General features: G+C 48.5%; 1 protein-coding gene and 1 non-coding gene across 5 annotated transcripts in view; both read right to left on the reverse strand.

Annotated features, from left to right (window-relative positions):
* Positions 1-14903, reverse strand: part of ZBTB7C (zinc finger and BTB domain containing 7C) — a 380971-nt gene that overhangs the window by 137838 nt on the left and 228230 nt on the right. For 2 of the 4 annotated variants that reach the window (XM_055368754.2, XM_055368753.2), the window contains one exon: positions 3-129. The exons of 1 other annotated variant lie outside the window; for it this stretch is intronic. In XM_055368754.2, coding sequence (XP_055224729.1) covers positions 3-13 — 11 coding nt within the window. In that variant the 5' untranslated portion in view covers positions 14-129. The remainder of the gene's footprint in view (positions 1-2; positions 130-14903) is intronic. One more of the 4 variants, XM_055368755.2, reaches the window with a different exon arrangement.
* LOC115931519 (U6 spliceosomal RNA) lies at positions 4639-4745 on the reverse strand. Its single transcript, XR_004067990.1, has one exon. It is a non-coding gene; the product is annotated as a U6 spliceosomal RNA (small nuclear RNA).

The raw sequence follows: 14903 nt of genomic DNA on the forward strand, positions 1-14903 counted from the left end.
ACCAACCCTTCATTTTACAGAGGAGGAAATTTGCAGTCCAGGAAAGGGAGGGTTCTTGTCCAAGGTCACAAAGCAATTTAGAGGAGAGCTCCCAGCCTCCTGTTGGCCCACAGCTCAGAGCAGCTCTGTCTGGGAGAAATGTTACTGATTATTCCAGTTCCTCATGCATTCGAATCTAAGACAACACTCCGACGTAGCCCGTCCTTCAGAGACAATGAGTGTCCAGTGATGAGCAAGAATCGCCCTGCGGAGCTGCCCATACTCTATGGCCCAGGTCCTCCTCTGTATTCAGGGAGCAAACTTGGGCAGAGAGAGGGGACCTGGCCTTTTTAGGGATCAGACTCCCAAACTGCGGCCTCGTCAGCACCTGCTCTAGTCCTTGTTGTAACTGCTGGGACACCTTTGAAGACAAAGCCTTTCCCTCTGTTCCTGTTGCGCAATGAGCTTTCAAAAGTCCCTGTCCCTCACCGCCACCGCCCCCCAACCTCTGCTCCTTCCACACCCCGCCCACTACCAAATGCTATGCCCTCAAGGTTAACTTCAAAATAAAGCCCTGGAGTCCAGCCAACAAGAATCCCCTCCCTGGCTCTGAGAACTTGAGCTGCTTAATAGGAATGGGGAACTTGAACATCGTAACCACAGCAGCCCCTCTTTGCAGGGTCTGCACAGCTCTGTGACCAGCACACATATTCTCGCCACGTAAGCCTCATTTTACAGATGAGGAAACTTGGGTAAAGGGTGGGGAGAGGCCTGCATGCCGAGCTAGTAGGGCCTGGATTCAAAGCTGATCTTTCCCTCTTTTTAAAATGACCAGATATTCTTATTAACAGTATGGCATGCCTGTCTGGCACACTGCATAATACGTTTTTCCCAGATTTTTTTTGACTGAGCTCTTTGATTACTTCTTTATAGGAGAATAATTTTTTTTTTAAATTGTGGTAAATGTTTATATTTATATATGTGTAACATAAATGTTGCTATTTTAACCATTTTAAGGCAAAATTCCATGGCATTGAGTACATTCACAGTGTTGTACAACCATCACCACTATTTCCAAGACTTTTTCATCAACCCAAACAAAAACTCTGTAACTGTTAAGCAATAACTTCCCAACTTTCCCCTCCTCTGAACCTTGGTACCACTAATCTTCTTTTCATCTCTAAGAATTTGCTTCTTCTATTTATTTATTTATTTGTTTATTTTGGGAGAAATAAGAACACTGGGTAGGAAGAATTTGCCTATCATAGATGCTTCATAGAAGAAGAATCACACAATATCTTGTTGCCCTTTGTGTCTGCAGAGTTAACTCTTTTCCCCAGTAAGCTGGACTTCTCAGCTTCTCAGACCCCCGGTTTCTCCCTGCCTCCCTCCCAGGAATGCCGTTGGGGTGGGAGTCCCGACATGAGTGATGTCATCACAGGGAGGGCCAGTCCTGTGGAAGCTCAGGGTCCCCGGTCCCCAGCAGGTAGAAGCACCTGGCCTGGTCCTGAGCGTTACAGACAGGACCAATAAAGCAGCATGTTAGGGGGCAAGAAAAAGGAGTTTCTAGCAGGGAGACGGGCCAAGGAGTGACCCCCAAAGCGTCCAGGGGCCTGGGCACTACACTGCCACAGGCAGCCAGGGGCGAGCCGTAGATGGACCATAATGGGCACATTTGGTGATGGTTTTGCTGAAGTGTGCCTGGAAGCTGCTGTCCACACTGGAACAAGCCTCTGGCACCTATTGGGCACCTCCTAAGCTAGAAGGTGGCTCAGTTGTGTTGTCCTTACTGGATGGGGGGAAGCTCTTGAGGCTGTTTCCCCACTCACAGCCCCCAGCTCCAGGAAGAGGCCTCTTCCTCTGACCTCAACCTCAGCTGGAAGCACAAAGCAGAGCCTGCTCAGCCCTGCCCTTCTCTGGTCCTCAGAACCTCGTGCTGCCCTTCTACCCAAGCTGTCTGTGCCTGCTCTCTGCACAATGGCCATCCGGAGGTAGTCCTGTGTCCGGTCCTTCCTTGGCCGGAGGCAATATCCAGACTCTTCCTCCACCCTTCCAGGCTTCCCGCCCACTCCTGAATCTCCACTTTGAAAGCTTTCCACGGACAAGTGATCTCTCACAACCGCCTTCACTTCCCCTCCCAGTCCAACCTGCCCCTCCCACAGGCCCCAGCCTACCCATTTCCTCTGCCCTTTTCACCCTTTGGCGCCAGAACTCAGCTATTCTGAGCCTTTGGCCCAGCTCTTTCCTCCTTCCAGCTGCTCCTGTGCTGGGGCCTCCATCTCTTGCTTTTTCTCTTTGGCGTTAACTGTTACTCAGCCCTGCACCCCAACAAAGAAATGCACCCTGAAAGCCTGTGGCACTAAGGTATGGGGGACATCAAAGGCAACCAGACTCAGCACAGACCTAACACTTGAGTTACCTATTTGGAAATGTTAAATGCAGGCCACTGCATTGCTAGGGTGTGTGTGTGTGTGCGCGCACGCGCGCATGCGCCAGTAGACTCTGGGTCCTTCCAAGAAGCTTTTCAAAGCAACCTTTCTCCCCCTTGCCAGAAACAATGAATTAGTGAGGATGAGCCCAAACAAGATTAATAGTCCTTTTCTGGTTACTCGAGTTTCTTGCTTCTTGTATAACACAGCAGCCACAGGGTTTCAAGGTTTCTTTGAGAAGATGCTAGAGCAATGACTACAGAGCTTATAAAATTACACAGAACGGTATGTTTGAAAAGATCATTTTCTGTATTCAGCTCTGTGAAAAGTTTTCCATAAGAGCAGCAACAGTCGGATAAAGGTGCCTGCCCACATAAAACAGCTTTAGTAGGGTTTCAGATCCCTTTCAGAGTGTGGGGAAGAGAGAAGGGAGGGGAAAGGACTACCAAAAGGAAAAACAAGTCCACATGCTTTGATTTGGCCTTGGTGACCAGGACAACACACTCTGAGGGTGCCACAGTCAATATTCGCTTCACTGGGCTTCTTATCAGGCTCCAATCCATGGAGAGCAAAGGGCAGAGCTTGGCAAGAGCCCAGGTGCTGTGTGAGGGTTCAGGGTGAGGCCCAGGCTGATTAAGCTGTCCTGGGCCTTTCGGTCAGAGGCTCCCTGCAAAGAGGTCCTTGGAAAAGGCTTACTTGCTACAAGGCAACCTCCTGGGATCCCCTGCACCAAAGTTTTCAGATCTGGAAACTGGCAAATTTTTGTTAGACAAATATGTGGTTGATGTCCAGGTTTTTCTAAACATGAAACAAACCCCACAAGTTATAAGAGGGAAAAGTGGTGGATTTGATTACAAAAATACCACAATCCAAGTTAAAAACAGACTGGGAGAAAATATTTGCATTATAAGTTACAGACATAGGTTTAAATCTATGATATACAAAGAGCTCCTATACATCAATAAGGAAGAACATGAAATATAAATGTCCACTAACATGATTTAAGTTGCTCAATCTCACCAATGATTTTTATTAATAAAATGTAAACACCAACTCTTAGGTGCTGAAGAAGAAATAGGTGCTGAAGAAGAAATTTAGGTAAGGGACACTAGATTAAAGAGATAGAGGACTTGAAAGCGTATCACCTGTCCTGTAAGACTCAGCAAATCATTTTCCATGTTTGGGACAATGTTCTAGTTTATATTTTCGTGGAAGTTGCGTAAAGGATAATGTTGGTCTTCTGTCTCTTGCATCAGGCATAAACATGGCTTCTTATACCTATCCCCCTTCTCAGAGCAGCTCAGAACACTTATCACACCTTTCTCCTTGACCCTCACCTCTCTGGAAGATTAGAAGCAGAAGATTTATTGGATCAACTTCTCAGCTGTGGAATCTGAGCAAACAGAAGGGAAGTGGCTGAGGTAAGACACCCCTGGCAGCCCTTGGTGAATGTTGCAACTGGTCTGGGGCACTTGCCCTGTCCCCAAGGGGGTCTATGTGTACCACAGGGTCTGCTGTCCAGATGGCTGCATGGGGCATGGGGAGCAGGCAAGGGCTACACAATAGAAAGGTAAGAAAGTGCACTGACTTTATTTTCAGGCAACGCGGGTTAGGATTCTACTTCCTACTGCATGCTGCTGCACGCATTGTCCCATCTTTTTGCATCCTGGGTTCCTCTTCCATAAAATGGGCACAGTACTCCTCACCTCCCAGTCCCCTTGCCTTATCATTGTCCTTACCACTCGATTGGACATATTTCAGAGACAGCCTTACCCTCTGTTACTTAACGGTTTCAGCTCCCCAAACTAGATCACACGACTTCATGGGCTAGAGGTGTGTCTCCGGAGAGGTCAGGGACCCCAGGGAGCTAATAGCACTGGGGCCCTGCCATCGTCACTTTTGAACTCGCAGCACCTGGCACACTGTGTTGCACATGGAAGGTACAAAATAATAGTTACAGAATGAATGAAGGAAACTATGGATGAGGGAGCCGAGGGTCGGAAAGGTGAAGTGTCCTGCCACAGGCCATATGACCCATTAATACCTGGCAAGCACTGTGCCGTCCACTTTCTTCTTTATCAAGGGCAAATGGAGAGGAGAAAACACAGCCAAGCATACTGGCTCATGAAGTCTCGTGTTTTCCAGGGAAAGTCCCATTTCACATCTGTTTTCTCTTACGATTATAATAATGCCCACTTTTACTATCAAAAATGTCCCCTTTTTTTTCTTAAAAAATATGGACTGCTTCACGAATTTGCATGTCATCCTTGAACAGGGGCCATGCTAATCTTCTCTGTATCATTCCTATTCTAGTATATGTGCTGCTGAAGCGAGCACAAAAGTATCCCATTTTGGATGATAAAGTCTCTGTTCTCTCTGTTATGAGGGAGAGTGGACAGAAGGTCTCTGTGTTTCCCTGACTCCGTCTACTCTCCCACCCCTCACCTCTCCTGACCTAACAGAAACACAATTAAAATGCCACTTCATTATATATTCACTGAAAGCCACACTGGAACTGCACTCCCCACAAAGGCCAACTTCCCCCAGCAAAATCCGCCTCAAGGGTGCCCTCATGGCCTGTGCAATGGGGTGATGGGGTTCCCAGCTGCTTAACTGCCTTCCACTATATCACCAGCAAGTGGACCAAAGACCCTGCCTCAGCATTCTTACTGTGCTGAATGATGGGCACCTGCTTGCCAGGCCTGTGCCAAAGAAGCCCTCTACCCACACCCCACGGGCTAACTAGTATCCAGTCTTCCTATTCTTCAGGGGGCATCTGGACCTGAACAGGGACTCATCCATCACAGCTCTTGGGGGGCCTGGCAGCCTCTCCAGAGAAGGATGCGCAGACTGAGGTGAGAGCTGGGGTCTCTGAGATCCACCCACCTGCAGGAATGCTGGATTTGAGGGGAGGCAGAGAGGCATCATGAACACAAAGAAACTTCCCACCCAGAGGAGCTCACCAAACCCGGGGCAGCCTCAGGGATGAGCATTTTCAGACGTGTTCAGGAAGACATGACTGGGATGTTGGATTAGGGGATGGGGCCAGCCCTCCCACTGGTCCTCAGACCTTTAGAGGAGGCCAGGAGGAGAAAAAGAGCCATTGACACCTTAACAGAGTAAGCAGGTACTCTTGGGAGATCCCCTCCACACCTATGAAGTCATTCAAAGCCTGGGATCCACAGGTGCCTCTCCCAGAGCCTTCCTCAGTTCACTCACCTCACTAGGCCCACCCCACTCCTCTGCACCTGTCCCCTCTGCACTGACAGATGACAGAGAACCCCCCGCCACTGTACGACTGCAGAGGCCTCTGTGGTTGCTGTCCAGGCCTTTCATGGGAGTGTGGTGCCTTCGCCAGGACTAGCCCTCCCCCTGCCCCACAGGGCAGGGACCCCTTCACTTTCTGATCCCACAAGGAGCTGTGCCCTGGGTTCTGCCTACAGCCTATACTCAACTGTCTCTTACCAGCCACCTACCTGAAAGTGGGGCATTAGAATCTGGAACCTAAGGTTGGTAGGTCCCAATCTGCTGGACCTGGACCCAGAGACTCCCTTGGCAGTAGAAGAAGATGGCACCAGGTCTCACTTAACTCTTTCTCTGGCCCTGCCTGAGCCTTGGAGCCCCATGGTCCAGTGCTCACAGGCCTGGCCCCAAGTTAAACAAGAGGACAAAGCCCAGCTTGTGGCTTCTTCCCCAAGCTGGCTGATACCTATTTTCCCTAAAGGAGGAACCCAGGCTGGCTTTAGCCATCTCACCCCCTCCTGGAGAGCAATGGGCATGCCACACTGGGCACTCTTTGAGGTCAGGCACTCAGCCTTCTTTCTTCTGAATTCCTCTCTCCTTCCAGCCCTCACCTCCTCTACCTAGGCCAGGCCCTTCACTCTAGGAAGAATATCCCAGGAATCATCCATCACCAAATTCTAGGAGCTGATCTCAGCAACTATGCGGCTGGAAGGAGCCTGGAAAATCCACTCTGCCCATGATGGGAATGACCATTAGTGCCTGGAGGGCAGGGATGCTGTACCCATTCCTGCAGCCCCAGCCCCAGCACAACCCAGACAGAGGGCTCTCAGCAGAGGCTTCCGGAACTGTGCTTGAGTCCTAGCTTGCTGTCTCCATGGCTGCCCTGGAGGCTGGCCCAGAGCAGGCACACAGTAGGCATCTGTGAATGAAGCAACAGGTGCCTGCCGGGTCCTAGCTCCTGGGCTGGGCACTCTGACTACTTTATGTGGGGCAACAGCCCTGCAAGGTAGATACCATCATCCTATTGAATGGATGAGAAAATGGAGGCTCAGACAATTTAAGTGGCTTCCCTGAAGCCACTTGGCAAGTATCAGGCCAGACTTCAAGCTTAATCCTTCCAGTCTCTGAAGACTGTGGTCTTTCTGTTTTCATGTCAGCCACTCAGTCCACGCATTTGGGGATTTCAAAGCTGAATAAGAAGTAGCTCCAGCTCTTGGGTAGTTCATACTGAAAGAGGCAGACAGTTTTGTTCACAGCTACCTGGGACAAGAAACAGACGTGGCCAGGCCTGCACCCAAAGCTGAAACCTATTGTGTAGGCTGCAGGCAGAGGAAGAAGGTCACTGTTCCTCTGTAGTTTGAGAAAGGCATCTGGGAAGAGGTGGCAGTGGATTCGGCCACAGACAGGACATGATGAGGCTAAGGATGCATTGAGGATGGATTTTAAACTAGTGGGAAGATGGGTGGGAAGATGGGTCTGCATCAGGGGCTTCCCAGTGCCCTTAAATGTCATGATGGCCTGTCAGGCAGCCATTTGCACAGCTTGGTGGAGCAGGCAGGGGTGCAGGGAGGGCTGGCGGCTGGGAATCTGCCCAGGACCTGTTAGGTTTCTCAGCCGGAGCTGCAGGCCTGAAGCAGGTGGAAGGGTTGGGAGCTGGGAGCGGAGTCTGTGTGCCCTATCTCCATGAGTGTGTCTGGGAGATTCGGGTGACCTCCTGGCCTCCATCAGTGGGAGCTGGGGGAGAGGGAGACCAGCGAGCTCTGAAGAACACACCCGCCACATCGTTGCACACTTATTTTTCCCAAACACTTGACTGACGTGACCCATGGGGCCACAGGGAATGGCCTTCACTGGGCTGGCAAGTCGAGGGCAATGACAGCCCTCAGTTCCTTGGGCGGCCCCTCCCTCAGGGAGCTGGCCCGGGGCGAAGAGGGCCTTGGACTTGCTGCTCTGTCCCAGGCCAGCCTGCCACAGTCGGGGTGGGAAGGGCCGCCTGGTCCTGTCTGCTTCTCGCTTTTTCTGTTTTCAGGGTCAGCGCAGTTCAGGGAGGAGACACAGACCATCGGGAAGGCCTCCTGCAGAGACAGAGGAGCACAGGCACTGTCTAGGGGGTGGTGGGAGGGGACTGTGGGGTGGAACAGCAGCCTTTGGCACAGCCATGAACTCACTGCAGAGTAACTCACTGCAGAGCCTTCCCAGACCTTGGTTTCTGTTCTGAGAATGGAGGCCTTGGAGCAACCTGAAATCTCCGACTTTCCTCTAGTTCTTGAACATGCCATCTTCCTCTTCCCAAGATGTTGCCAGACAGGAGTGGACAGTTAGTTTACTTCAAATTTTGCTAATTTTCTATTCCTACATTGTGATTTGAACAGTCCTGCTGTTAGACCCAAAACCTGATTAAGAAAATCAGTAGATCCCCTCAGAGTCCAAGAAACTCATGATGATTAAGCGTCCACTCCACATCAGGCCCCACGCCAGCTGAAAAGGTTTATGTGGATTATCTCATTTAATCTTGATATGAACTCTGGGAAGTGGCTGTTATCATCCCCATTTCCCCCAGTTTGGCATAATTTCTTAAAGTCCTGCAGTGGTTTCCCAGGACCTTCAGGATAAAATCCAAACTCCTCCCAGCCCACCCTTCTAGCACCACACCACTCCTAACTGGGCCAGTCCCTCATGGATGGACTGCTTCTCCCACACACAGTCTCAGGGTCTATGACACGTCCCCCCTTCCCATCCATTCAACTTGTATCTTTCCAAGGCCTGGCAAGTCCTTCTCGCCAAGGAAGAGTAGGCAGTAGTGGGAGGCAGGTGAGGCCCTAGGGCACCACATTTAAGGAGGCACTCACTGTCAGGTGCCAGGCCTGCACTTGCATGCTCCTGAGAGTGAGCACCTCCTTAAATTTTACACTGAGTGCCTCACTTGCCTCATCCTTGTCCTGGCCCTGCCCCAGGGACTCAATGCCCAACCCAAAGGACCTCTCCCTCCTCCAAAGTCCACAGCCCTTCCTGGTAGGTCCTGTCACTGGACTGTGTCACGGGGACTGATCTTGATGCCTCGTGTGAATGTCCATCACTACAGGGCAGATACCACTTGTCCCCTGTCCCCATCCTAAAATCAACAGGGCTTGCTCCAACTTCCAGATTGGCTCCCCATCTGCCCTCCTTCATCCTCCACCCCATCAACCTGGAATTCCAATTCATCTTTTAGAATCTATATGAAAATTATGGTTTAGCACTGTATAGCCATTAAAAATTACATTTCCACATGGGTGAATTCTTCTATAACCTGGCTGTAAGAAGAAAAGATTGGATAATTTGACTATACAAACAAATTTATATGGCAAATCCCATAAGTAAAGTCACAGGCAAATAATAAACTGGGAGAAAATATTTGTCACATATATCATAGACAAAGGGCTTAGTATATAAAAGATTCTTAAAAATTGAGGGACAAAGAATCAAAAACCCAATAGCAAATGGACAAGATATAAAGACAATTCACAAAAGGCAATATTAAAAATGATCATTAAACATATGAAAAATTTTCAACTTCACTCATAATAAAAAAATGAAAACTAAAATTACAATGAGATACCATTTCTTACCAGTAAGATTGGCAAGAATTCCAAAACTTGACAATAACGTCTGTTGGCAAGGTCGTGGGAAAACAGGAATGCAACTGACACAACCCCATGGAGGGGAATCTGGCAACACCTAACAAAACTACATCCTCTTCAACTTGATAATCCCATTTTTAGAATCCCAAGCATATGAAACACACATGCACAAGCATTGTAGCATTCGGTAATTGCAGAATATGAGAAGCTACCTAAGTGGTCATCCATAAGACAGCAAGTGAATAAACCATGACACATACACACCATGGAGTATTATGCAGCTGTAAAAAAGAGTGAGGAAGACCTCTATGGACTGATATGAAGTGACTGCCAGGAAATATTACTGAATGAATAAAGTAAAATGTAAACACATCTAAATCTGTATTTACCTACTTACCTATCTATCTATATATAGTGCTACCTTTTCTGTGAGAAAGAAGGGGAAATAAGACAACATATAATTTTGCTTCTCTTTACACAAATAAATAGATGCATAAGCAGAAAACAATTAAATTGGTTACCTACAAGGAAGCAATGGGTTACAGAGGAGAGTGACATATCTCCAACTATACCTTTCTGTATATCTCCAACTATACCTTTCTATCTCCAACTATACCTTCTATCTCCAACTGTACCTTTCTATTTGACTTCTGAAAGCATGTTCATGTCCTACATATTTTTAAAAATTAATTTAATAAGAATGAGAAGGAAAAAAATCCCTCAAACTGAAAAAAAGGAACCTAACTGTAGTTCAAATAAATACTATAACCACACTGAAGGACAGAAAAAATCAGGAAGGAAAGACTAATCCTAGTAATTTATGAACATGGCATGGTGAGGTGGGGATGAGAGGAAGGTTTGTGGGTTGTAGTGATTTGGGTGAAACAATTCTGAGAGTATTTTTAGATGTAATATAGGATGAGCAAAGGAGTGAATTTTGTTGACAGTTTGGGGAGCCCAGGTTTCACTGCTGAAGGACATGTAATTATGAGATGGGGAACGCAGGAAACAACCATGTAGAAATGGATTGGAATTAGAGGTATTGGTATGGATTCACAATTTCTAAAATACAAATATGTCAGTGTATGTGCATGTGTATGGGTGAATAGTACATGGATGTATAGGTGTATGGATGCATGTATTTCCTAGTTTTGTCCCCTGAAAGGGCCAAGGTGCAAATATACCCAGCAACGAGCAAACCCAGATCTGGATGTCTAATACCATTCCTCGCTAAAAGGAACCAGAGCCCCCCAGAGAAATTACTGATTCCAGGGCTGGTGCAGGGTAGGTGCAGGATAAGCCTGGAAATCTCTTCTCATACCAGAAAGTAAGAACATACGCAAAATAGGGATAGTGGTGTATTAAAATATCATAGGTGAGAAATACTAAACCATTGGAAAAACCAGAGTTCATCATTCTATGCAGATAATAAATAAAAACATTCTGTTGCTTACAGTAGAACGCAAAGGGCCCATTGGCAAGAATGGAGGCAGTGCTGGAGTTGGAAATGCATCATTGTGCAACCTCATGTTAATGATTGGATGGGCCAAAAGTCATCAATGGGTGCTACATCTAGGGAGAGACTGATGAGGAGCAGGGTACTGCATGGTTTTAAAATGTCTCCCCATAGACCACTTGCTAGTTCCAAGGGGGAAAAAAAAATCATCCTACAATGGAGAAATCAGAAACTGCCTGGACTGAGAGATCAAAATTAACATCACCAATGAGGGCCTCCTGATGATGCCCTGAGAAGAACCAAGAGGGCTTATGCAGGGTTCTGTCCAAGAATACATAACCTGGATTCTAATCACAAGGAAACATCAGACAAATTCAACATGAGGAATATACTGTCTTACAAATAAGTGGGGGCATTGTATTCTTCAAAGATGTCCATGTCATAAAAGACAAAGAAAGGCTGTGAAAAGGTTCCAGATTAAAGGAGATAAAGAGACACAACTAAATGCAATATCCAACCCTAGATGAGATCTACTGGAGGGAGAAATGCTGGGGAGAACATTATGAAGTTAACTGACAAAATCGGGATACAAAGAATAGATTAGATTAAAGTGTTGTATAAATGTTAAATGTATTGGTCAACCATGCTATGATTATGTCAGAGAATATACCTATCCTTGGGAAACACATGCTGAAGTATGTAGGGGTGAACTTACCTTCAAATGATTCAGGAAATAGACGTGTATGTGTGTGTGTGTGTGTGTGTAAGAAAGAACATAAATGATTAAGCAAGTGCTGTAAAATGTTAACAGCAGGTAAATCTGAGATATAAGAATATAAGGATATTCTTTGGATTATTTTTGTTTGCAGTTTTTCTGTAATTTAAAATTTTTCCCAAATAAAAAATTTAAATGTATGTTCCAATATTTGAAAGATGCTCTCTTCTCTGTAGGAGTGGACTCTCCTCAGCCAGGGGACTGCCAGCAGGCAGCCAGGCCAGGGAGGAGTTCCTAATCAAACCAATCTGGGTTCAGTGTGTGGCCTTGGAGAATTCACTTGACCTCTCGCGTCTCTGCTCCCTCCTGTGGGGCCATGCCCACCTCATGGTCTTGGGACAATTAAAAGAGATGATGCCTGCAAGAACTTGGCCCAGGCCCCCCATAGGGTGTGCTGGACATCTATGGGAACTATTACTTCACTGGTAGTGTTTTCATCAGCATAAACCCCCTTTAGGGCACAGAGCTGAGAGCTGTCTACATTTCCAAGAGCCACTTCTGGCCTGGAGCAGGACCATGAGCCGAGAACAAGCAGGGCCAGCTGGAGGGTGGCTTCCACCAGCAAAGTGGTCCCCTCGCCCTCCTGCTTCACCCTCAGGCCTCAGCTTCTAGAACTCAGGCCCTCCTGCTCTCTGCCTTGACCACTTGCCCTCACCTGCAAAAGCCTTTCCTTTTGGCTGGCACTTCTTCAAGGCCCCCTCCTGGTGACTCCTGTGACACCTTGCTAGAACTATTCTAGTCCCCTCCTTCAGCTCCTTCTTTGAGTAAGGGACCCGAGGTGGCATTTCAGTGTGGATTCATTTATGGCCCCATCTCTCCTCTTCCAGGGAAACATTTTGTGACAGTGCCATCATTCTTGTGCTCCTGGCAAAAGGAACTATAATTCCTGGCCAACAGGAGGGTGTGTGTGTGTGTGTGTGTATACGCATGTGTGTGTTTGTGTGTGTGTGTGTCTGTGAGCTGTGGACTTTCTTGGAGGCCATGAAATCACCCCTCAGGCCAGGCCTGGCCTGTTGAGAACTTGGGGCCAAGGCCTGTGCTGTTGTCTTCCACTTGTCCCTCCCACCCTACTCTGCTCTTCTTGTGCCCTGGGAGGCCGACCACTGCAGACACAGCAACGGGCTCCCTTGCCTCTGGCCTCCTGTCAGCTCAGCCTGTAGGGCCCTAGGTGGAGAATGGAGGAAGGGAGTTTGGGGTTTAGAGTTGGGGTGTTTAATGCCTTGTATCCCTTTCTCCAGGGAGGCCTCAGACCAGCTGTATCCCTGGACCAGAGGTCACAGCCCTGGTAAGGTGGCCCCTCCACCCCACCCTCACTGTCTCTACTTCCAGCAGCCCCTCCCTCTCCTTGCCCAGTCCCTCCCTCTCCTTGCCCCTTTAGTGCCCCTGGGTGTAACAGCTCCCCAGTGTTCACAGCCCTGGGGTACTGCACTGGGTCTTGAGAGTTCCCTGCACTGGCACTGGCCTTTGAACTCAACTCTCCAAATTGTCTACGAACTGAAGTTTGCCACCTGTTTCCTGCCATGCCCCTGACTCATGCGGACCCCTGTGGAGGGAGGCAGTGCCCTCTCCCTTAATGTATTTGGTACTTGTCTGCACGGGAGGCCCCACAATTGCCATGCTCAGGGAGGGCATCTCAGGGAGGGCATCTCAGGGAGGGCATCTCAGGGAGGGGATCTGCTGCGAAGCCATTCGCACTGCAGAACAAAAGCAAGGGCTACCACGTCGGGCCTCTTCTGCCTGCTGCTTCTTGTTCCAACTTCATTTCATCTTTTCATAAGTTACTGTTCTGTGAGAAGCATTACAAGAAGGAAATTAAAAGAGAGAAAAGTTGGTGGAGGAATACCTTTCTTTCTTTCTTTTTTTGGTTTAAACCTTTTGTTATGATCTCTTTAGGAGCCTGATCCAACTAGAGGGACATGTGGCAGAATATGTTCTTCAAAATTAGTTCTGAGAGACACTTGGGGCTCTTTATTATTCATTCTATTAAAATCAAAATATTAGCTGATGCCTGTCGCATCGTCAGAGCGGGTCTGGCAACTTCTCTGATGCATTGTCTACTTGAAAGTAAAGACGAAGGCCTTTCATGTGGAAGCCTCTATCAGGTCCATTCTGTTCTCCTGCTTGTAATGACAGAAAAACCCTGGCCTGCTCTGTGTCTGAGACACTGACAGATCCAGGACAAAGCAGTGGAGCCCATCATGTGTCCCATTGTGCCAGGGCCCTCTGGGCAAGGCTGCCTCTTCTGGGGCCCTACCTCTCCCCCACCAAGGGTGGCCATGGAGCAGCAGGAGGACCCCTCCTGGTCCCAGGAGTGTGGCTTCTCATATTCATTGATTTTGAAGTGGGTGGAGGGGACAATGCCAGGGACCCTGAGGCTTAAAGATCAAACTGCCTTGCCGTTTCTTTGGATGCCCTCTGCTGCCCTTACTTCTGGAAGGAATACCATAATGCAGATAATTCCATTTCTCCAGCAGGAACAAACCAATCTGGCTGTGGCGCTCTGCTCTAGAGCCACCCAGAGGTTGGCCTGATGTTTTCATTTGGGGCCCTAAGTAAACAGAGAAGTTCTTAGCTCAACAGAGGCTTGTCTTTTCTGAGGACTGTAGATGGGACCAGAGTCCCCAACCAATAAGGGATCCTGCATGGCTGAGCAAGGCTTGTGCCTGGTGGCCGAGTTACACAGCAGATGAATGCATGTCACTTGGGGGCCTTCCAGCCAGCTGTGGAAAAAGACTCTCCTACGCTGGATGTGGGGAATGTGGGGGCTTCAGGTGCTCAAGGAGGCAGAGATTCCTGGGGGCTGGGTGGGCTTCCCAGGGCTGGTGGGATCGGACAGGTGGTTAAGCACCAGGAAGGAGAGAGAGAAAAGGGAAGAGCCGGGAGGAATGTGAGTGACCAGCTTGGAAGCCAGGGTGGGAGACCATCTCGGGAGGGACAGGAAAGGAGCATCTGTTGGGGGAGTGGTCAGAAGTCAGGCTGGAATGCCCTCGACTGCAAAGAAGATATTTCTCTCTCCTTCCTTCCTTCCCTGCGAGGAAGATATCCCTCCCTCCCTCTCTCCCTCCCTCTCTCCCTTCCTTCCTTCCTTCCTCCCTTCACTGCAAGGAAGATATTTCTCCTTCTTCTCTCCCTCCCTCCCTTCCTTCCTTATTTCCTTCCTTCCTTCCTTCCTCCCTTCCCTTCAAGGAAGATATTTCTCCTTCCTCCCTCCCTTCCCTGCAAGGAAGATATTTCTCCTTCCTTCCTTCCTTCCCTGCTTCCTTCCTTGCTTCCTTCCTTCCTTCCCTGCTTCCTTCCTTCCCTCCCTCCCTCCCTACCTTCCTTGCAAGGAAGATATTTCCCCTTCCTTCCTTTCCTTCCTTCCTTTCCTTCCTTCCCTTCCTTCCTTCCTTCCTTCCTTC

Source organism: Gorilla gorilla, chromosome 17 (assembly GCF_029281585.2).
Source record: "Gorilla gorilla gorilla isolate KB3781 chromosome 17, NHGRI_mGorGor1-v2.1_pri, whole genome shotgun sequence".
Lineage (NCBI taxonomy): Eukaryota > Metazoa > Chordata > Mammalia > Primates > Hominidae > Gorilla > Gorilla gorilla.